The sequence below is a fragment of the Molothrus ater genome, chromosome 2 (assembly GCF_012460135.2).
Source record: "Molothrus ater isolate BHLD 08-10-18 breed brown headed cowbird chromosome 2, BPBGC_Mater_1.1, whole genome shotgun sequence".
NCBI lineage: Eukaryota > Metazoa > Chordata > Aves > Passeriformes > Icteridae > Molothrus > Molothrus ater.
Genome location: NC_050479.2, coordinates 94,255,643 through 94,277,986, shown reverse-complemented (window position 1 = coordinate 94,277,986; position 22,344 = coordinate 94,255,643). Strand labels below are relative to the sequence as shown.

The following is a 22,344-nucleotide window of genomic DNA, read 5'->3' as shown; positions in this document are numbered from 1 at the left end:
GGCATGGTGCTCAAGCAGCACTTGAGGGAGGAGACAGAGATTGTTTTGGTTCTGAGTTGAGTTTTTGTAATTGTGTGAGGGTTTTGTGCTGGTTTTTTTTTTTTTTTTTTTTTTTGTCCCTAGTCAGTTCTGTGATCTGGTAGTTCAGATCTTAGTAAAGAAAGGACCATGTGTTTAGATACAGAATTTTCCCCATCCCTTATAGCTGTGTGGACACGAAAATGCTGCTTAGTTTTCTGCGACACCTCCTGTTCTTACCTCTATCCTGAATCATCTTGGGGATCACTCCTTGAAGAACTGGTTCAAATTCAAGATCAAGCTGACCCCTGAGAGAAGCTAGGCCCGGTCTTGAAATGGACCTAGTCATCCTTTAAAAGATCTTTTAATTTCCTCCTTACTGACAATTGTTACATAAAGCAACTGGACTGGTGATCTCTGTTATGAAGCATCTTAATGAGAATTACTTGAGTGGCAATCTGTCCACAGGTTGGTTCACTTGATTCATACCTCCTCCATCCTGTGTGCTGAGTGCCTCCTGTGCTATCCAGCATCTTTGAGCAGATAGAGTAACACTACTGCATGTCTGCCTGGTGTAGCTGGGAAACTGACTGTATTTCCAGAATTCATCTGCTGGAAGTGCTTACAGAAGCCTTTGATTTCTTTCCCAGTTGCAAGGAAAATGCAAGTAATAATAAAGACTTCTTGCAGGTGTCTGGGTGGATGATAATTTTTTACAGGGAAAGTGTTAAGAGGGCTACAGATGACGAAAGGCTTATGGAAGGAGGTACATTAATCACAAAGATACCAAAACTTCCAATTACACTTGTGTTTTATTGGGTTAAGGCAGTTACAATGCAGTATGGAGGGCACCTGCCCAGGCAAATGACACATGCTCTCCACAAGATCCTCCTCCCAAAACCCAGACAAACCAAAGCAGCAGCTAGAGCTCTGGCATGTGCTCTGGAGGCAGAGAACAATGGCCTTGGCCTCATATTAGGAAGGAAAGGAAGCCCTTCCCAGATGGAGGAGCTGTGGCATGGACACAGGCAGGAGCAGCACACAGAGTTATGCCCAAAGCTATCAAACGAGCATGGCTGACAGCACAACTAAACCAAATCCTGGCAGTGAGAGCTGAAGCCTCTGATCCAGTACAGCAAGGGGGCAAAATGGGAGAACCAAGCTGAGGCTCTCTGGCCCATGCCAGGTTTTTCTATATGAGGGGAAGAGCATTAGAATGCCCTGACATGAGACCAGCTTACGGTACATCAGGACTGTTTTTTTCATCCAGGAACTACTGGAGATGGCTTTGTAGAATACTGCTAGGAAAGGAGACCATGGTCAGGCTGTATTTGGCCAGCTCCTGGATGCTGGGATACACAGATACCATATGTGATGACAAGAGTATTGGCAAGGGGCGTCAGGGAGAGTGCTGGAGCTGATCCCAAGGCAAATGTCCCTTCTTACTGGGAAGAATGTTATGAAAGAGCTCTCCCCCAGGTATGGGCTGTAACTGGAGTTATTGCAGCAGCCAGGTGGTACAAACCCCAAATCTAGCAGTGCTCCTTTCAGGAGAGGAGCACAGGTGAAGATTGGTTCCAAGGAGATTGTGAAAAAGTTTGGAGACAAGGTGCATGCAACCAGCTGAAAAAACAGGTTTGAATCTATGGCAGCTATCAAGAGCCTGGTTCTCTTGGTGACCCCTGTAGATCATTGGGGTGTGTGGTAGTTAAGTAATGGCCAATCTATCACTGGTCCTTGGGTCAGGAGGAGAGGGGACCCTGGGGTAGTGTTGCACTTGTCATGTGAGGGAGAGCAGCCGCCTCTCTAGCTTGCAAGGAGCAGTAAAATACAAGCTGGCAGCACAAGGGAAGATTTCATTTGCAGCTAGGGTGATTTTCTCAAAGCACTTAGACTGACCCAGTTTTACAGGCAAACCTTTTGATGGAAACAACAGGAAAGTTGTTATTTCTCCATCGGTGCTCCTTTTCTAAGTTTTGTTGTCCAATTTTCACTCTTGGCTCCTGACTGAAGAGATCAGGATCCTTATCAAAGAATTCAAATTCTGTCCTCTTATTAGGACTGCTGTGCATGAGCTGGGTGCCTTCTGCAGGCTGAGGTTCCAGCTGTGGGAGGGCAAATGCACTTCCAGCACGTAGGCAGCAGAGATGAGGGATGCCATCTGCGTTTGGGTCGCGTGTGCCCTGCAAGCCTGTCAGCGCCCAGCAGCGATGCACTGTGCTGGCTGATGTGCTGCACACCCAGGGCTGTGTCCAGCACTGAGGGACTTGCTGGCTTGTCCCTGTCTTCTTCTCCCCCCACGGGGCTGCTGCAGACCCGTGCAGCCCAGTGTGGCCCCACAGTCAGCAGCAGAGGATCTTGAGGAAGGCTTTGCGGAAGTCAGTGTTGAAGGTTGTGTAGATGATGGGGTTGAGGGCACTGTTGACATACCCGAGCCAGGTGCTGGCACTGTAGAGCCCTGGAGGCACGTGGCAGGATGGGCAGTGGGCATTGAGGATGTGAATCAAGAAGAAGGGCAGCCAACAGACTATGAATGCCCCTGGGTTTAGAGAGAGGCAGAAAACAATCCGTGAGTTTAGACCAGCAACTATTTGGAAAGGGGCCTGCAAGGGGGACCTCTCCCTCCAGCCCCTCACTATTTCTGTATTTCACAAACACTGAAGGCCACATTTATTCCTGACGTAGAGAGATTTGGCAAAAGTTTGGGCTCCTTGGGACCAGGTTTGTGAATGTATGGGGCTTCAGAAGTGGTCTGATGACAGACAAAAGCAAGTGGCCACAACTTTGAGGGAAAGCCTCAGATGCTTTAATCAGTTAGGATGAGGGCTGCTTTATTTTCCTGCTACTACTGAGTTAATGGGGGGGAACAGTGCATCTGGTGACCACAGCAGGTGACAGGGACAGCAGTGTCCCAGCTTCTCTACCCAGATGTATGAACAAGCTCCTCTGTGGCTCCTTGCCTCAGTTTCCCTTTCTGTAATCAGATTTAAGAGCTTCTGCATGTATGGAAACTTAGGATTGTTCCAGCCTTGCAATAGTAAAACAAAGGAAAAGGAAAAGCAAAGGTATTGGCTGTTGCTCCCTCTAGCAGGGCTTGTTGGCCACTGATTTTAAACACAAGGGTAACAAAACATAGTTTACTAAAACACTAACATACATGGCTCTCAACATTTGGGAGCATTATTCTAGATCCCTAAATGTTCCACTACTGTCTATCCTGAGTTTGTGAAGCAGTAACAGCTGAAGCCAAGGCCCAGCTTGCATTTTTTTATTAAATCTCCATATTGTATTAGGAGGTTCTGTATTAGGAGGCTCCTGGAAGTCCCAAACCATCACCCCTTGCACCCCACAGGCAGAATGGCTCTCACTCACCCAGGACAATTGCCAGCATCTGCGTAGCCTTCCTCTCCCGCAGCTGGATCAGTCGGGGCTGCTGCTGGGACAGCCTCAAGCTGCTGAGTGTACCACCATTGCTGAGCCTCCGTACCTCCACTGCTGCCTTCATGTTCCTCCTCCTCTCTTCCCACCTGCTGGTTTGGGTAGTCCCTGGTGCCTTGGTGAGGGATGCTTCGTGGCAGAAGCTTCGGTACCGCTGCAGGCTGAAGACAGTGAGCAACTTCCTTTTTGTAGACATCTCCTGGCCTGTGCATTTGAGCGAGAGACAGGGGGAAAAGGTGCCTTGGCATCTGTTTGGCAAAGCTTTCCTCTCCATGTGTTCCTGCAAAAGATGATGCCACAGAGGATCTGGAAACCATCCAAACTGCTCATTGGGCCAGAGGACGATGAGGGAAGTTGTAGGAGTTATCCTTATTGCATCTTATATTATATCTATAATATGGATATTATTATATCCACTTGCATCTTATATTGCACCATGTCCTCTGCACTGACCTGGGGGTTAACCAGCAGCTGGCAACAGTTTGCCTCCATCCCACCAAGGAGAAGCATGAGAACAGTAAGAGCAGGAATACCTGCTCTGCTAACCTTCCATCTGTATTTTTGTAGTGGCCCTGCTCCCCTTAGCATCCCCACCCTTTTAATGTAGCTTTACTGTGCAAAAATGGGTAAAGGAGTGGATATGCATGATCAGGTAATTCCTTTCAAACTGTTGTGTTGGTTCCCATGGTTGCAGATATTTCATCTAGAAAGGTCAGTGGAACAAATGTTGCATGCACCATGAGTATTTTGACCTGTTAAGTCTGTCAGATGAAGAGGGTTTTTTATTTTAATAACAGATGTTAAAGCCTGTGAAGCCCTGAGAGTGAAGCTTCATAGAGCAAAAATCAATAAATGAAGACATTAAAATCAATAAATGAAGAAATTATGCAAAAAATGAAGACTTATGCATGGCTGAGAAAACCCTGCTCTGAAGAAATACTGAAGTAGGCTGTGCTCTTTTCTACTAGCCACTTCTAGAGGCTGGAGATACATAGGGAATATCCTCTTTTTAAGGGTCTGAAAAGGATTTAACTGGAGCGTCTGTGCCTCAAATATCATGGTGTATGAGCAAGGGATGGGATGAAAACATGTCATGTTCCTCCTTATGCTTTCTGTTCTGTGTTTTAACCCTTTGAGGAGAAGAGATGATGCATTCCTCTCCTTTTTGACAGCTCCTAGTGGGTTCATGTGGCTCTTACTTGGTGTGCATAACACGGTTTGGTGCTGGCGCTCTGGCTGCCCTGCCGGGTGAGGGTTCGCTTCTTTTGCCTCTGTCTGAGCACGAGGTAAATCCGGACATAGAGCAGCAGGGTCACCATGAAGGGGAGGTAGAAGGACACCAAAGAGGAGTAGATGACGAAACTAGGGTTGGAAATGGAACAGACACTGGGATCCCCTGGGGAGGAGAAGAGAGAGAGAGGAGTGGCTGAGCTGATTTCAGTTTAGTACGAGGAGGCTCTGGTGTGTTGGCAAAGCAAGACAGAAGGTGGCTGGGGGCAAAGGCAGTCTAAGGAGTGCAGAGTATGCTCTGGCTTACCCAATTACCTAAGTGATGCTTAAAATGAACCCAACACAGGGCCAACAACCATTAGCAAGCATGCATTTGCCTGCTTTTCTGTCCAACAGCTGTTCTCTCATGTCTATTCCCACCCTTTCTGCTATTCCTTTGACAGCGTCTGAGCTGTCTAGATGCAGTGTGCATTCACTCCTATCTGTCTGAACCAGGCAGAGGGGGGCAGCAGAATTTCCCACTCCCATCCCTTTCCTGCCTCAAGCACTGCAGAGAGGATGGATGGGGGCAGAAGCTTCTGCCTGTGACTCAGTGGGAAGGAAGGCTCCCCTGCTCCTCTGCCTCCAGGGAGACTGTGCTGCCCTAGCTAAGGGAAAGGAAAAAGACCAACCTGCTTCCAAGGTGGAGGCTAAGTTGTTTGCCCTCCTCAAAGGACTAGTTAAGGAAGCAGGCGGCCAGCTGGATAGGAAGGAGGTCTCTAACAAGCAGTGCTAATATGCAATCCTTGCTGTTTAGAAATGTGTTCTGTACACATTTCTAAGATATCCACAGGTTCAGAAGCACAGTTTCAGAGTCAAAACTGTGCTTCTGAACCTGTGGATATCGGCAAGGTGCCATTAAGTGTGTGTGTGTGTGTGCACTGTATGTGCTGCACGTTTTGCTCTGTGTGTTCAAAGTGATTGTTTGATGGGAATCTGAAGACCTGGACACCTTGATGGGCATTGATTTGGCAGTAGAGCAGGCAGGTTTGCCCTTTAGAGTGACAGTCACTGTCTACGTGAACAAATGGCAAGTTTATAGACTTGAGTACATGCGGATTGCTCTCTCCCTTCATAGTGTGGTTTTCAGTTCCTTAAAATTTCCTGTAACTTGGCAAATCTGCAGACCCATGTTAAGTGACCTGGCCATACACAGGGCAGCTCCACTGCCAACCCCTCCTGCGTGCTGTTGTTCAGGATATCACCTACCTGTAGTATTGAAGCCAAAGAGGAGAGGGCATGACACTGCAAATGCCAGCATCCAAACTATCACAATCATGAGAGAGACTCTCCTGCAGGAGCTCTGCCCAGTGCTGTACTGGTACTGAACTGGTTTCACCACTGCGGTGTATCTGCAGACCAAACCAGCTCCGGGAAGAGGAGATGGAGGAAGGAGGGAGGGAAAGGAACAGGTTTTTAAAGGGAGAAGTGAAAGCAGCACAGGGAACATGATGGTGAATGTGGTGAAGAAATAGAAGAGGAAAGTAGAGAAAATCAGATGATGGGATCAGCAATTTGTAGAAATGGTAAGTGGGGCATTGGGGGGAGGAACAGAGGAAATCAGAGTTAGCTGGCAGCAGTGCAGAGAAATGCTCAGAAGAACTCACAGCATGCAAAGCTACAAGGTTTGGGCTACCAGATGGATCAAGACACCCCAGGAAGTCCCTAACCCTCAAGGCCCTAGAGTTATATGCTGTGAAAGAGCACTCTGGAGTAACCACAAACTACTAAACTCTGTCTCAGCTGCCTGGTCTGGTGTTAGCCTGACAGGCGGAGGGTTGCCTGGGGGCAGGTTGTCAAGGACCTTCAGTTGCTGGGCTGCTCCAGGAGATGCTGCCCCAGCAGGGCAAGGATTTGGAAGCTACAGGAGTCTCATCTTTAGGAGAGCCTGGGGGCTGTGTCTTGCAGACAGCCAAACTGAAATGGGGATACAGATTCCCATGGAGGAACACCAGACCAAAGCAGCACTGAGAGCTGCCTTGCATTATTATCCTTGAACTGCACATTACAAAGGTACAGCATGCAGTATTTTTCCCTTCTCTCATTCCTTGGTCCCAGTAGGATCACATGTGACAAGGTTTTGGCTCCCAGCCCTCAGCATTGCTTAAAATAGGCTCAGTTTTAAAATGCAGAAAACCAGAGCAAAGCTCAAGATTACACAGCAATAATCTTCATCTCTGTCTGTGAATATGGCAGGATTTTGTTTATTAAAGCTTCATGAGTGAGATCTCCAGAAGGAGAAACCCTATTTGACACTCACTGGGAGCTGGATGACCAATTGTGGTTCATGCCTTTAAGAAGCCTGAGGATATGGTTGACTATCTGCTGGGGATGTTTTATTGCTTGTGTCTCCTTGCCCTCCAGTGCAGGCCTCTTCTTGCAGAGCCACATCAACAGCAGTAGTGGCAGGGACAGACCTCAGGGGTTTGTTGTCCTGAGGACACTCATGCTGTCTGTGCTCACCCCACTTCTTTGTCCCTGCCCCACTGGGGCACAGGGCTGACCCCCATATCCAGGCTGTACCCCTGGATGCTGCTGTGTCTTACCTGTCAATGCTGATGGCACAGAGGTTCAGAATGCTGGCTGTGCACATCATTACATCCATGGTGACGAAGATATCGCAACAGATACGGCTGAACGTCCAGACCCCTCCAGTCACCTGCACCAGTGACACAAACTGTCAGCCTTGCTCTGCACCAGGTCCTGACAAGTTATGTGTGAGAAGCTGCTCTCCTCCAAGTATCTCAGCAGCTTGGAGGAGCTCCACAGTGATGGGCAGAGGGAAACTGAGGCACCAGTGTTGTGTGCAAGATAACACAGCAGTAGGTCGTGGAGAAGGAGCCTCACTTTAATTTCAATCCTTTATGTGCTCTTACAGAGGGAGGCAGGTAGAAGAAACAGCAGCTATCCCTTCTCTCAAGGCCTAGCATGAAAAACTGATTTAAATTTGCTATCACTGTATTTATCCTTTGATTAATGATTATCTGAGAAAATCTAAGGGCTGAAAGTCTTTCTCAGCTTAGCTGCCAGAGTGCTCTCGCAGGCAGCGAGCTGGAAAAGTGCTGCAAATTTTTTGCATTTATGTATGAAACTGAGATCTGAGACTGAGGCTTCTCAAAAACCTTATTTGAATTCTTATCTCAGTTACAGATTTTGATTATTAGATCTGAGTGAGAACTCACAAGCTACTCAGATAAAGGAGTTTGAGTTGCTACCAAGCTGTTCTGGTTGTTTTGAATTTTTAATCTGAAGTGTGTGGTTGTGAAAGCTCAGCCGCAGCCTAAGCTCAGTCTTAGCAATGGAGAGAAGTGGGTTTTGGAGCAGGCACTGAGTTCTTGACAACAGCCTTTTTGATTGACAAGCATGTTCCAAGCACTGTGTGGCCCTGCTGTCCTTGGGATTGGGATGACAGCCTGATTCTGAGGGAGGTGGTCTGCCTCAGTGCCCACTCCTTGTAGGAGATGGAGGGCAGGCTGTCTCCTTGTTCAGCTGCAAACAAACCCAGTCCTGTGCCGAATGGGGGAGTAGGAGAGAAAAAAGGGGGAAAGTCCATGCTTGGGAGAGAGCCTGGATTTTAGCCTTCAGCCCTGTAGATCCTGCTGTTTCATCTGGGTCCTGGGAAGCAATCAGAAACTGCCACTAGTTTCTGGTTTCTCTCCTCACATTTAGACAACATCTGGAATATTGCACCTGATTTTGAGGCATGAGTAGAAGAAAAACATTGATTAACAGGAGTGAGTCCAGTGGAGAGCCACCAAAACAATCCACAGGGGCCGGGGCAGCTGTGAGGATCAGCTAAGGGAGCAGGACTTTTTCAGTCTGGAAAAGAGATGGCTTTGAGGGGTGGGAGACTAACAGCCCTCTGGTGCCTAGTGGGAGGCTATTGAAAAGGTTGAAGAAGATGGAGCTGGGTTTTTCACAGCAGTGACAGCAGTAGTGCGGTGGGAGGACAAGAGGCAACAGGAATGAGCTGGAAGAAAGGTGCAAACTGGTTATGAAGGTTACTTTTCTGACTGGGACAGTGGTACAGTGGAGCAAGTTGCTTGGTAAGTCTGTGTAGGATCCATCCTAGGAGCTCTTCAAAACCCATTCAAAAAATAAGTATCCCAGACCATACTGGAGAAGGTACCACAAGTAAGTTTGGCTTCTCAGGCAGTGGGTCAGCACTGCAAGTGTTGGTGCCTAGGAAGGATGCAGCCCCCTGCAGAGAAAAGCACTTGTACAAACACAAAATTCAGTCTGTGAGAATTGTTTAAGAAATAATCCCGAGAAATGTAAATGATTTGATAGTGGCAGCATTCCCACACATGGGCACAGGAACTTGCTGCGGTGAGCTGTGTCTTTTGGGTGTTCTCTGCTGGACCCAGCTGCTACATTTCAGAAATCAGGTATTGAATGAGTCAGTCTTCTATTAGACCCTCTGATCCTGAATGAATACAGGGGAGGGAAATGGGAATTGGCTTGCAGAATGCAGAAGGGAACTGTGCTTTCTTCTCCAGTTCTCTTGATAATGGAGGTGCTCCTTTGTTTTCTTATAAAAAAGTAAGTAAAGGGGAAAAAGTCAAACCAAAACTATTGAGCTTTTCTACACAGATGAGCTACAAGACATGCAGTCTGAAGGCTGTCCATCTGAGATTAGGGACCTTAACAGGTAGGTTCAGCTTCCTAAGAAACACTACACTGCTTTTACTTTAGTTTCAGATTTTGAGATCTGCTTGACCACCTCAAAATATATTAAAAAATTGCTGGAAGCCTTTGCAGTGGGACCCAGTAAGGGATATTTCTGCAGTTTGAGGTAAAAAGCAAGGCAGTTTCTTTATGAGCTGTGGAGTCTGAAGAAAATTTCACCAAGCCAGTGGCAGGTGTTCACATGAAAGCCAGCTGCTGCTAACCCAGCAGATGAACAAGCACTTAACTGAGGGAGTTTCCAAGGCCCTGACCATGTTAAAATGCTGAGGTCAAGAATGTGAACCATTAAAACTGAAGAAGGTGCTGGTGGGGATGGCTCAGAAGTGAGGCCTCTCAGGATGATGCTATCACATCTCACCACCTGCATACTAGACTGCAGCTTGTGTAAGAGGATGCTTGACAGATCAAAATGTTTGGGCTTAAAACCTATTCTCACTTCCACCTGCCACTTCTGAAATGGGGAGTAGCTCTGCTGGAGTTGGTGAAATAGTTAATATTTACCTGTGGGGTATTTGAACCCAGAATTTATTCCAGAATTTACCAGTGAAGAAAAGCCTTTTTATTATATGCCTTGTTCAACATTTTAAAAATTCTATTTCTGATCTTCCTTTTATTGCTCTCTTCTAATCATCTTTGCTACAACAGCTAGAACCTGCTCGTCTGCATTCCTGGTTTTCATGTGCTGGCAGGGTACTTCTTCTTTATCCCTCTGGTGCTTTTTGTCCAGGAATCTCAAAGGGTATCCCAGGTATTAACTGAATGAATCCTCATATCACCTGGTGAGGTGGATGGTCAAATATTAATCTCTTACAGCTGATGAGAGCAAACTACAGAGAGATGAGCTAATACAATCTCTCATTACCACTCAGTGATTATGCAGCAGAAGTGTCCAGGGTGAAATCTGGCTCTATCAAACACAGGGCTCAAGATCCCTATAGACTATTCAGGTCAGGTTTTCACCTAATCTTCCTTGATGACCAGTCTGCTTTATCTACAAAATTGTGGTGTTATTATTTTAACTTCCAAACTCTATAAGAAGCTTTCCAGTTAATGAATGCCCAATGATTATTTTTTTAAACTTATGCTTATCCACCAGTCTCCTGAATTCTTAAAATAAACAACAGAATCTCCACAATTCAGACACGAATGGTGATGCTGCATTGAGGAGCACATGGATGGGAAAGTAGGAAGCCAAGTTGCATCAGGAAATGGCAGGCATGAAAGTAGTGGTGCATCTAAGCAGGCTCCCTGAAGGGTTTTGTTCTTGAGAGCTGATGCCTGGGGCTGCTGCCGGCTCCTGCAGCTGTGAGATGGCTGCTCATGGGTTTGCACAGTGGCAGTACAGAGAGCACTCGTGGTCAGCACTGCTGAGCTGCAGTAACTCAGCTCTGTCCTCCCTCTGACACCAGTCCAGCAGAGCTCCTGGAGCTCACAGAGCAGCTTAGGTCTCACTGCTCCTGTGTGAGAGATGAGGGACAGTGTGACTCCCACACAGTCTCAGCAGACTAGACCTCAGTGACAACCTTCTCCTGAAGCTTTCTTCCCCTTTGGAGGTAGAATTGGATGTTGTGAGAAGCCTGAGGAGGGCGTTCCCAGCCATGCTGCTGCATGTCCTCCTCCATCTATGCAATGACTACATGGCATGATGGTGTTTAATGCCCTCAAACTCCAGTGGAGAGGATACCCTGATGCCACTGTGCTGGAAACCTTGGTGAGCTTCAGCAGTCACAGCACCAGGGATCAGTAAAGAAGAGGGCAGCAATACTGGTGTGCCAGACCTACAAGTTGGCCCCTGGAAGATTGCTAGACACTGTTAAACAGCACTTCTGAGCCAGAAACCTCCTTGAGATGAGGATTTTGAGGCTATAAAATGTTCCTGTTTCTGCTCTGTCACAGCCTTCCCAAAAGATTTCTCAGAAAGAGACAGTTCTGGTTTGCATGATTGATAAAATAACACATTTCATGGCCACTGATGACTCTAAAAATGGAGTGTAAAGCACAAACTTCACAAGCAGCATTTAAATCTGAGGCATTTATCCACCTTAAGCTTTTCCATAAATAAGGGCCAGTTCTGAACTCTGGTTTGGCAAACCTTCAGTAGATGAATAGGTATTCTACACAGTTTTAGGGACTGAATGATTTTTTGGCAATTTCCAGGCTCATGGTGTATTGAAGCATAATGCCATTTCTGCTTCATTGATGGCATTGCTGATCCATAAACAGCAGCAAATATTGAAAAACTTGGGGGCTTTTTGGACTGTTTTTTAAATCTTAGTCTTTCTGGAGTCCTACAGCCCAGTTTTATAGGAAGTCCTGTGCAATGCTAGGATTGGTAGTTTGGTTTGGGATGTGTATGAGTTCTTTTCTTTGTTGTCTGGATGACTCTTGCATCAGCTGCTTTGATTATCCAAGCTCCTCAGACGGAAATTAGTCTTGAATGGGTCTACAAACACAACTAGGAAATGGACCTACTGTTGTGCTCACAAATCATGGCCAAGGCTTTTTATGGGGCAGAGGCTGCTCCACAGATGTGCCTCAGTCCCACCCTGTCCAGAGCAAGAGTGAGTGCCAAGTATTTTCTAAAGCAAAGCATAATGTGATTTCATTAAGGATTGGAATGCACTTGAGCTGATAGACTATTCCAGTCTCAAATAAAACTTGACTTTTAATAATATTTTTTAGTTGCAATCAAACTGAAGAGTCTAACTCTATCTTTCTGGGATGGCTTCACACACACACACACACACACACACACACACACACACACACACACACACTCTTATACCTTTTTTTTAATAACTCCATGCAGCACACCCAAGCAGTACACAGCCTGCAGGACACCTCCAGGGCTGCTCCCCACAGATCAGTCTAAATGCTGCTACAGCCTTCATTAGGAACATGACCACGCATGCAGTGGTGTGGTTAAATTCTGCTGATCATTCCTGAGAGGTACTCACCTCCAAGTACACCATCCATGGCATCACCAAAGTAGCCACCAGCAAATCTGCCACTGCCAGGCTCACCACAAGGTAGTTGGTCGTGGTTTGCAAGGTGCGTTCCCTCAGCACAGCCAGGCAGACCAGCACGTTCCCAAAGATGATGGCCAGAATCAAGATGCAGTAGCAGAGGGCATAGTAGGCGTGTGAATGGGGCAGCTCAGGCTCTGTGGTGCTGTTTGCCCCACAGGGAATGGGGTCTGTTGCGTTAGGATGGCTGCCGGCTCTGGTGAAGAGGGCCATGGGGCTGCCACTGCAAAGAGAAAGAAAGGATTGAAAATCAGAGCTCTGCAATGACTGTGGAAAACAGAACTCCCTGTGGGTACTGGTACGATTTTTATACTTTCTGTATGAATTCTTCTCCAAGCCAATCAGAAAGGTATTTTTTCTGCTCATATACAGGCAGAGCTTTGCTTAAAGACTTCCTTGGCCTGTTCTGTTCTTCACTGAATCTAAGCCAAGAGAAGAATGCAAGATTTCACCTCCTGTGTGCATGTGAAAGATGGATCTTACCAACCAATGCAGCTGTATGGAAAGTGGACAATGGTTTTGAGAAACACCACAGTGTAAGTCAGCTGGGCAAGAGTGCAGCCTGAAAGACAACAATTTGAAATGATGAGCAAGACCCATCACAGCTACCCAAACATACTAGGGCTTGGCCAAAATTTGGAACTTATATATTTTCTTCTGGGAAGTATCCTCTTCTTTCTCTCATCAAAAAATGCCTTCAATAAGTTCACACACTCAAGTGCTTGGCAGACTGGCAGCAAGCTCCACCTCCAGAATTCCTCTTTTCCTGTAGCATGTCCCAACCGCTGCCTGCCTTGTAAAGGGTTGACTGCTGGTGCTGTTCCCATTCCATCCATACGGTGCTCTGTGTTTTCCATGCCTGGCCAGAAGATATGCTTCTTGTGCTGAAAAGCAAACCAGCTTGATGTTTGGGATGAAATAATGGGAGGATGCTTGCAGGGTGCTCTGCATTTCTTTTTCTTACAATAGATTTAAGTCTGTTCTCAGTAACCTACCCTTTCTTGATTTAAGAGGAAGATCTTTTTTCCAGAAATATGAAAGCTGCTGTACCGAGGTTGTTCCATGACATTTAATGGCTTGTATCTTTTTTTTCCTTTGCTACTGCTCCTGTTGCTGAACTCATCATCAGTATGACAGGTATGAAAAGCAAGGACAAAACATTGCAATAGCAGTGGTGTAAATATTACTCTGTTTCACCTCACCCCTTGAATAGCAGCATCTGTGATGCACAGCTGTGCAATGGGTATAAATTGCTCCAACCCCTTGGCATAAACTCATCCTTAAAAGTGTTGCTACTTTCCCCTGATGATTTGTAGCTGGGAGAGGACAAGGGTTGAATGAGATGGAAACTGACCTTCCCCATGTCTTGTAAACACAGATCCCTCAGAACAGGGGTGAAACAATCTCTTATGGCTTGTGCTTGTCTCTATCTTTCTCCTGCCTGACCCTGACAAAGAAGTTAAGCTTTCCACTGGATCACGAAGATCTCTTGTAGCATGAGTGCTGCTGCTGGGTCCAGGACTGTTCATAAAACAGTTGAGCTGCAGCCACCCAAAGACAGGATTCATTTTACTGTGTCCCTTGCACAGACACAGTTCCCACTCTGGGAATTCTGTATTGTCTGGAGCCAGGAAAGGCTGGTATTGTAGCGCAGGAAAAAGCAGCTGCCTAGGTGATAAGCATGGCCAGAACAGGGAATAAACAAAACATCACCAATAATATACATAACCAGAAGGCGTAAGGCATCCCAACACACAGTTTGGCTGTGGGTTTCCTGTCTTGTCTTCTGTTTCTTATATTCACAAGCACTATTTTTGACTCTCACCCCAAAGTCAGTCTTCCCTACTGAGATCCCTCCCAGCCCTGCCAGGTCCCTCATTCCTGGACTATGTCAATCCCCCCCCCCACCCCCCCCCACAAGTCCTGCTCACTCCACACCTGGCACCTGGCCAGGGTGCTGCCAATCCAGGCACGTACCAGTGTACCTGGATACCCTCACAGAGCGGTGGCAGGACACCCACCACCCCGGGTAACGGCGTGACAACCTGCCATGAGGACAAGGGTCTCACCCGTGGGGAAGAGCAGAGGGAGGGGAAAGGGGGGGAAAGGGACGCTCCTCCCGTGTATCTCCGCTTCGGAGGGGTCCGGGTGCCTGTCCCGGCCCGCACGGCAGATCCGGGTGCGGGAAAGGGTTCGAGGTCCGAGCGGGGGGTCCAGATGTGGCGGTGGCTTTGTGTTCGTCTCCAGCCGCGGGCGCTGCTCTGCTCCCGCTGTTCCGCGGCTCCCGCACCCGAGGGGCAGCGGGAGCTGCGCCCCTCCCCGTGGTGCCCCGGGCCCGGCTGCCGTGTGCCCCGGCAATGCCTCGGGGGCCGGGGGCTGGGGAAAACCGGGCAGGGAGGGAGGCGGGGAGCTGCGGGAAAAGGGACTGCCGGCGCCGGGCGGGAGGGGAGCGGGAGGCAGCAGCCAGGACTTACCCCCGGCCCGTCGGGCCGTGCCGCCACCGAGCAGAGCTCGGTCCCGGTTCAGGTCTCCGGTCCCGCTGACTCCCGGCCCGACCCGCTGCCTCCCGCCGCCTTCCCGGCGCGGAGCCGCGGGGCGGGACCGGGCTGGCCACCTCCTCCCGCCCGCCCCCTGCCCCGGGACCCCGCGGTGCCCGGCCAGGGGCAGCGGGGCCGGGGCCGCGCTCGCCGTGCCCGCCTCAGGTGTCCGGGAGGTTGCCCTTCTGCCCAAGGGGTCGCGGAAGGCGTCCGGCGCCGGGGTCCGCAGCCAAGGGCTTGTTTGACTGAGGGATGGAGCTGCTCCTGCCTGGAGGCGAAGCGGGGAGCTGGGGCCCCGGGGCGCCGGTGCTGCGGCCGAGCGCGGGGAGATGCCTCGGCCGGAGCTGCTTGCCCAGCACACAGAAAGTTGTCACTTAAAAAAAAAAAAAAAAGCAAAAATAAAAAACCAAACAGTTGAAAAAAATTATCAAAGCAGAGATGATTTTAAGAAGGGGGAGGTTTAAAAAAGATATATCTTTAAATAAACTACCCTAAATCTGGCATGAAGGAGTGCTGATAAGCGAGGAGGAAGTTGGAAAGGAGACTAATATTGGGAATCATCCTTCTCCAGGGACCACTGCCAGTAGGCACAGCACGAATGGCCAGGGCACAGCTACAAACCCTGCCACATCTCTGCGATGTGGCTTCCCTTGAGGTCTGAGATCGAGTCCTCTGAGGCATAGTTCTCCTCAGACTGTGGTCACTGGGGTACGAGTGATGCCAGTGGATCTTCTCTCTTGAGGTTGGGTTGTGCCCACCACCCACTCTGGCACAGCAAATGGGGCTTGCAGGGAGTTGTCAGGAGGGTACAGGAAGCTCAGCAGCAGGGCTGAAGTTCCCCTTCGCTGCACGTAGGACCTGTGGCCCTAGCAGGAGGAGGCAAAGTGCCCTTCCTCTTTATGCACCCACAAGTCAGAGTGGCCACAGGCTGGCTTGTATGTGGGCAAGGAAAAGAGGAGATCCTGTGGAGAGCAGAGCTTATCTACCTATTTTTAAGAATTTACTTCAAAATGATGTGTTGGGACTTGGCCTTCCTGGACCATGTCTCCTGCCTGCAGCTTTGCAGGCTAAGCTCTTTGTGGGTGAGTGGTACGAGGGAGAGGTGCTGTAGAAAGCCCTCATACCCATCAGGTGCAAGGGGTGAGAGTACCATCTTTTGCCTGGCTGGTGATGGTGAAAATGCCCCTACAGGCTTTGATGGGACTAATCAGCACCACTGCCTTTACCCAAGGCTGTGACTGCCCTATGGCTGTGGATGGCACTGGAGGTGTGTGATGAGTCACTGCCCAGTCCGTAGGGCACATGTGTCCTGCTGGAGGATATAGCTGCAAGGCTTCGAGACCAAATGACCCGTGAAGGGCTCTCCAGCCCCTTCATTCCCTTGGGAGCCCCCAAACAGTGTGACATGGACTACATTTACCGTGCTTACATTATATTTGTACAGTCGAACTTCTGCTGCCAGCTGAACCATACTGCTCTCTTTTGGGGAAATGCAATCACTGGCGGTGTCAGGGGCAGTCCAGGAAGGGGGGAAGTCCTCCTACCCATGTCCAGCAGAGGCTTTTTGGCTGTGATCTTGCAAAGAGTCCAACACAGCCACACTTGTGTGGTTAAAGCTGGAGAGGAAAGCACACACCGTGATGCTCATCCTGACTGGCGAGGGCTCTGCGAGTCACAGGCTGGGTGCAGATGCCCAGTGAGCATCACTCCTCACAGGGGGGCTGACAGAGAGATGGAGGCATTTTAACTTCATTTTAGCAGTTTTTAAATGCAGTTTGTTTGTGGGCAATTCCCAAAGGAGTGTGGCTGGCGAAGTGCTCACACTGGCTCTAGGGTGATGGTTACTGCAGTTACTGCTGCCAGCTGTTTGATGTAGCAGCTAACCACAGATTGATAAAGAGACACTGCCTGGCCCTCCTAGAAGGTAAGGGAGATGCAGCAGGGGGAACGCACTGCTATAACCACAAGATCACCATTGTTTTGCCTCACATTTTTATCTTCCAGTGCTGAAACTTTCCCTTTGCCTTGCCTTGTGTGTGTCACTGGATCCCCTAGTGGTGTCTCCCTTGTGAAACTTGTTTCTTGCTTTTAATTATTTTTATCTAATTTTTTAATATTACTCTGACTCCAGGAAGAAAAAAAAATCATAGACTCACAAAATCATAGACTGGTTTGGGTTGGAGAGACCTTAACACTCAATCTTCAAGATCAACAATCTTGAACACTTCCAGGGATGGGTCATTCACAGCTTTCCTGGGCAACCTGTTCCAGTTCCTTACAATATCTTCCTAATATCTTATCTAAACCTACCCTCTTTCAGTGTAAAGCCATTCCTCCTTGTCCTGTCACTAGGTGCCCTTGTAAAAAGTCTGTCCCCATCTCCCTTGTAGGCCCCTTTAGACATTGGAAGGCTTCTACAAGGTGTTCATGGAAGCTTCTCTTGTCCAAATATAATTCTCCAAAAATAATCTAGTTGCAAATGCTTCTGTTCTATTGAAGTTCATTATCCTAAGTACTCCCTTCCCACCTCCTTCCTGGAATGGCTTCCTTCACACCCCCTTGTCTGGTTTTCCAAAGACTGGAAGCTCTTTGGGGAAGGGACTGAATGACTTTCTTGTGTCTGCTTTGCAGTAGAGGTTTTGTGGAGCAAGATAATAATCTTTGCGATCATTTAATTTAGACTAGATTGCACCACACACAGAGGCAAGGCTGAATTAAATTTGCATAAGCAATCTAGATTGTGATATTTTCAGTGGGTTTTATTAACAGTACAACTTCTTTAATACAGTAGTTAGTGCAATGTCTCTCTCATAAAATTCTCTCCTCCCTACCCCAAAATCAAGTGTGTGGTGTATATTTGCCCTTGTTAAACACTGGACATGTTGCAGGCCTTGGTTGTCACATCATGGTATCACTGGAGCAAGGCAGAGAAACAGGTCAGTAGTAAGTTGTTAGAACTTCAGAATAAAAGAATATGCCAACAGGCATTGCTGAAACTCCTGGTTTCCCCACCCCTTCCCAGGCTTTCTGTCCCATGTGCAGAAAGGGGAGAGGTGCCATAGTTCCCAAACCTGATTAATTCCCAGCCTGTTTCTTTGCACTCACCTCCAAGAGCAATTCCTTAATTCTCCTTTTCAGTCCTATGTGCCTTCCAGCTCTTTGATGAAAATTTCAAATAACTTGGATAAATGCCAGTGTTCCCTCTCAATATTTCCCCACCTCCTTGGCTGTCAGTCCTGACGTTCCTCTGTGCTGTTTGTCCAGTGAGGGTTTGTGCACTCCTGTTCCCTTGTGCATCTCTCCAGCCTGTGTTCGTGTTTCTTCCTTTGGTTTCCAGCCACAGTCTCAGCATCCTGTCCAGTCCCCAAACCTGTCTGTCCTTCCCTACTAATGCTGATTCCCCAGCTCCTCACTCTTCACTTTGCCATAGGCTGGCCAGGTAAGTCTATAGGTGTTTTGGCTGGAGGATAGTTTGAGAGTGGGTATTTCTTGAGGTATTTCTTGGTGGCCTTTCCCAAAGAGTCCTCTCCAAAGCATGCTAAGTCATATTTTTTAGAGGAATGCTTTCGAGATCAGGCCTCACAGGGCTAATGGCTTATGAACCATTAATGTAGCTGACAAATGTGTGCTTGCAATCCTTGAGTCCCTGCACACATCCTAACTCCAGACACTCAAGAGAGAGAAGGTGCAGAGGGCACCAAGAAGAGCAGCAGCTTTGCAGTACCACCATCAGTGCCAGGAACTTAGGAGGATGCCAGCACCTAAATTTCTCTGATGTTTATTCAGACATCACTCCAGGCTGGTGCAGGATGGTTTCATAACACTTTTCTGTCTCACATATAATTGCAGACTAATGGCCTTATTAAAATACTTGGGCTTGTGATCTGATTTTCTCCTAAGCAGCTGTTTATACATTTTATTAATGGTTACTAATTAAGTCGCTTGAATGAAGTCCTTTGGAGACTGTCCAAAGACATAAACCCAAATAAGCCTGGGCACTGTGATAAAACACAGTCACTAAAATATCTTCCCAAAAGCCATGTAAACAGATTGAAAATGGACCAAAGAGAGAAATGTCTGATGAAAAGGAGTGGGTGGGAAAATGTATGGATTCAGGTAGTTGTCATCTAAAACGTAGGGAGAGGAAACAGGATTTAAAGGACTTGACGTTCCTTTTACGCATGAGATCATGAACTCAGCAGCCTGTATTTATGGTCAGCTCAGGCTCCTAATGCAGTTCTGAGCCAAGGGGCACTGGGGAGACCTCAGCCCTGAGCCGTCACACCACGGCTTGTGAAGGCCATGGAGCATCCTGGAAGCCAAAAGCAGCTGTGAAGTCAAGCTGTTGACCTCAGTATGCTGGATTGTAAATCCCCTTGGAGGCAAGACTGTCTGGCTTTATAAGGAGCCTGTGCAGGCAAGAGATAAAAAATTAAGAGCAGGAAAATTAATAGCACATGAAGTTTTGGCTCTGGTAAGCCTGGAGAAGGAGGTGGTGAGAGGTGTGAGCAGCACAAGCTGCATTTGCTGTCAGGACCAAAGGAGCCCCTGTCATGGCTTTGCCCAAACTCCTGTCCTGGAGCTTATTTGGCAGCATGAAGGGGTGAATGCATCAAAGGAGATGTAGACTGAGAATTGGAGTGAAGAAAAAATGTAATTTGACTGATGTTGGACATCTCCCAGCTGGCAAGCCCATCCTGCAAAGCAGTGGTCACTCCCTGGAAGTTTGGAAAAGCTGCCCTTGGGCAACCTGGAGCAAGCCTTTCCAGGCAGGACTCAAGGCACAGGCCTTGGGCAGGGCTGCCACAAGTGTTCAGGGCTCAGATTGTGACTGACTTAGCAGAGACGTGCTAACAGCTTTTCTTCTGTAAAGCTTTGAGGGAATTTCAAGACCCAAGAAAACACAAGAAGCTGAAAACTCTACAGGTGCCTTGCCAGCTTGATAGGGCCAGGACTTAGGAAAAGGCAAAGCAACTGCTGCCCAAATCCCTGGGGAAGGCTGAACTCCTGTGGGTTGCAGAGCTGCCCTTGCTGGGAGCTGTGGTGGGCATTGAGGTGCCACAAAATCCAGAGCTTTGTGACATGGGGTGGCAGGTCCTAAATTTCAGAGCATGAGGATCTGTTGGGCTGAAAGACTTTCTTCCTCCCATCATCATTAAATCCATGAGCTTGCAGATGCTTCTCCACTATCTTGTCCCCAGCAAAACATCAGAGTGATTTCCTTACAGCTTATTGCCACCACAGGGAATACAGGAGGGATTGTTTCCCTCCCTGTAACTGCTAAACTGGAGCCTAGAAAAGCATTTGCAGACAGATGCAGCTGACTGCAGGTCAGTGACATGCTTGTTTATGCTTATTTCAGAGAACAGTTTTTAAAATAATTTCCTGTGATAGCCATGTCTGCTGGAGTGGGAATTATGAGAACTATTGCTTGGTGCTTTCATGGCTTGGTGGCAGAGTGGCTTGGCTGCTCCTGCCAAGGGGGCTGTGCTGATGTGTGACCAGCACCTCCATGCTTGCTTGTCCAGGTATGGTCCTAGGAGGGTTCTGGGTTATGATGGCTTTCCTGGGGTTCAGACAGGGAGAGAGAAATCCTGGGGTTTGTCTGAAATGCTGCAATTCATCTGCAGTGGGGCAAATTGATTTTATCACTCAGTCCATCCCTTAATGCTACAGGCCCTCAAAATCATGCAATACAAAAAAAAGGAGGGTGTGCTGTTGTCTGGGGAAGTTTGGCTCCTGTTGTTTTATTGTTTGTTTTCTTTCCTTTGATTGCTTTGTTTTTAGTCTTTTCCAGACAGCTGGCTGTGCCTTATTCATCAAGCTAATTGATGATGGACAATGTGGCTATATGGAAAATAGAATCTGTCTGAATAGCAGGATTCTTCTTTGCTTGCTTATTTTAATGAGACAAGATGAGAGAGATGGGACTGTGGTCAGCAATACGGCCAGTGCTGTTATCATGCATTTCTTCTGGCTTGGGCAGAAAAGCCTGGCGTGAAGTCCCTGTGAAACAGCCAGGGAATTTAAAACTGGGGAAAGGCTCAGCCATGCTTTGGAGAGAGGTTCATCAGTGCTGTGCTAAAAGGACAGTCCCTGGGTGAAAGAGGTGCTAAAATGTTGTTGCCTACAATTTTCTAATGGCACAAGGGGCCATGTGAGCTGAATACTTTTCTCCACCCACGTTTGAGTTTGAAGCCCATAGTGGGGTGGATGTGGGTAAGGAGCCCCTTGTCTTCTGGTTTGTAAGGCATAGAGAGCTTTTTTGGTACAGCCGAGTTTCTACAGATACTCTTAATTCCTTGGATTAATGATATTTATGTCTTCCTTCTTATGTAATGACTTGGTCTGCAGGATACATTGCAGAGTGTTTGTATGAGAGTCACAGAGTTGTCACTGATGATGATGAGAATAATGATCATTACTAAAGGAAGCACCTATGCCAAGGCCTTGAAGCATAGTCAACCCGACTTCACCAGGCCCACAGGGAATATGTCTGATCCTCAAAAAGATGTGCAGTGGGGGCACTGATGGCAATATTTGTTTGGTCTCTCTCCATACAGTTGTGTAAGGGCATCCTCCTCTGTCTCCCGAAGGAAATCACATTTTTTGTTCCTTTGTGAAGTGATACCTCGTTCTCCTACTGTGCTTCAGCCCTGGGTTTCAGTGCACAGACTCACCAGTGAATAGGTCAGCCAAGGAAAATTGCAGGAAAGCAATGACAAGCAAGGCAAAACCAGCTACATCCCACTTTTATGGTAGAGTCACAGAATCGTCCCCATGGACCTGGCTTTGCAGCACTTCATAAATCAGTGTGGGCTCCAGAAATCAGAGCTACTGTTTGCAACTGTTCTGCATCCCATGGGTATCCACTAGGAACATTAGGACTGCAGCCCTCCTGAAAAAACCAAGCTATTTTTAATGAAATTTGACTGTAATTTAATTTAATTTTTTTTATCAGCACTTAGAAAAAGTGGCAGGTTTTATAAAAATTACTTGCACTTTCCACATTTTCCTATGGGGATTATTCATCCTTGTTTTGGCACAAGGAGGCATTTCTAGTTTAGTGAGAATGTTGGTCCAAAAAAATATGAGTTTCCTGTTCTTTTTTTAAAAAAAAAAATTATGTTCAGTTTTCTGTACTCTGAGATATGCAAGTGTGAAGCTTTAAATATGCATTCCTGAAAATCCTGATTTGGGAGTGGTGCTGTAGCCCAAGCATTGAGCCACAAATCTCCAGGTATGGATCTTGCATTTCTTTCTTAATGTTGTAAACAATTGTACATTAATAGGATTAATATTTTTCCTGTGTGGGCAATTTAGCTATTGACTCTTGCAATGAGGGGTCTTTAGGAAAAAAACAACAA

The 22,344-nt window shown here is 47.5% G+C and overlaps 1 protein-coding gene across 2 annotated transcripts; it reads right to left on the bottom strand.

Annotated features, from left to right (window-relative positions):
• Window positions 1-811: 811 nt before the first annotated feature.
• DRD3 (dopamine receptor D3) lies at window positions 812-15,019 on the bottom strand. 2 transcript variants are annotated; one of them, XM_036393049.1, is made up of 7 exons: window positions 14,915-15,019; window positions 12,372-12,663; window positions 7,272-7,384; window positions 5,935-6,077; window positions 4,656-4,852; window positions 3,391-3,736; window positions 812-2,557 (listed from the first exon to the last, which is right to left on the bottom strand). In XM_036393049.1, exons 2-7 carry the CDS (start codon window positions 12,651-12,653, stop codon window positions 2,361-2,363), a joined length of 1,278 nt encoding a protein of 425 aa, XP_036248942.1. In that variant the 5' UTR covers window positions 12,654-12,663; window positions 14,915-15,019; the 3' UTR covers window positions 812-2,360. The 2 variants fall into 2 exon arrangements, with proteins under 2 accessions (XP_036248942.1, XP_036248950.1); XM_036393057.1 differs by lacking the exon at window positions 14,915-15,019 and adding an exon at window positions 12,754-12,796.
• Window positions 15,020-22,344: the final 7,325 nt, after the last annotated feature.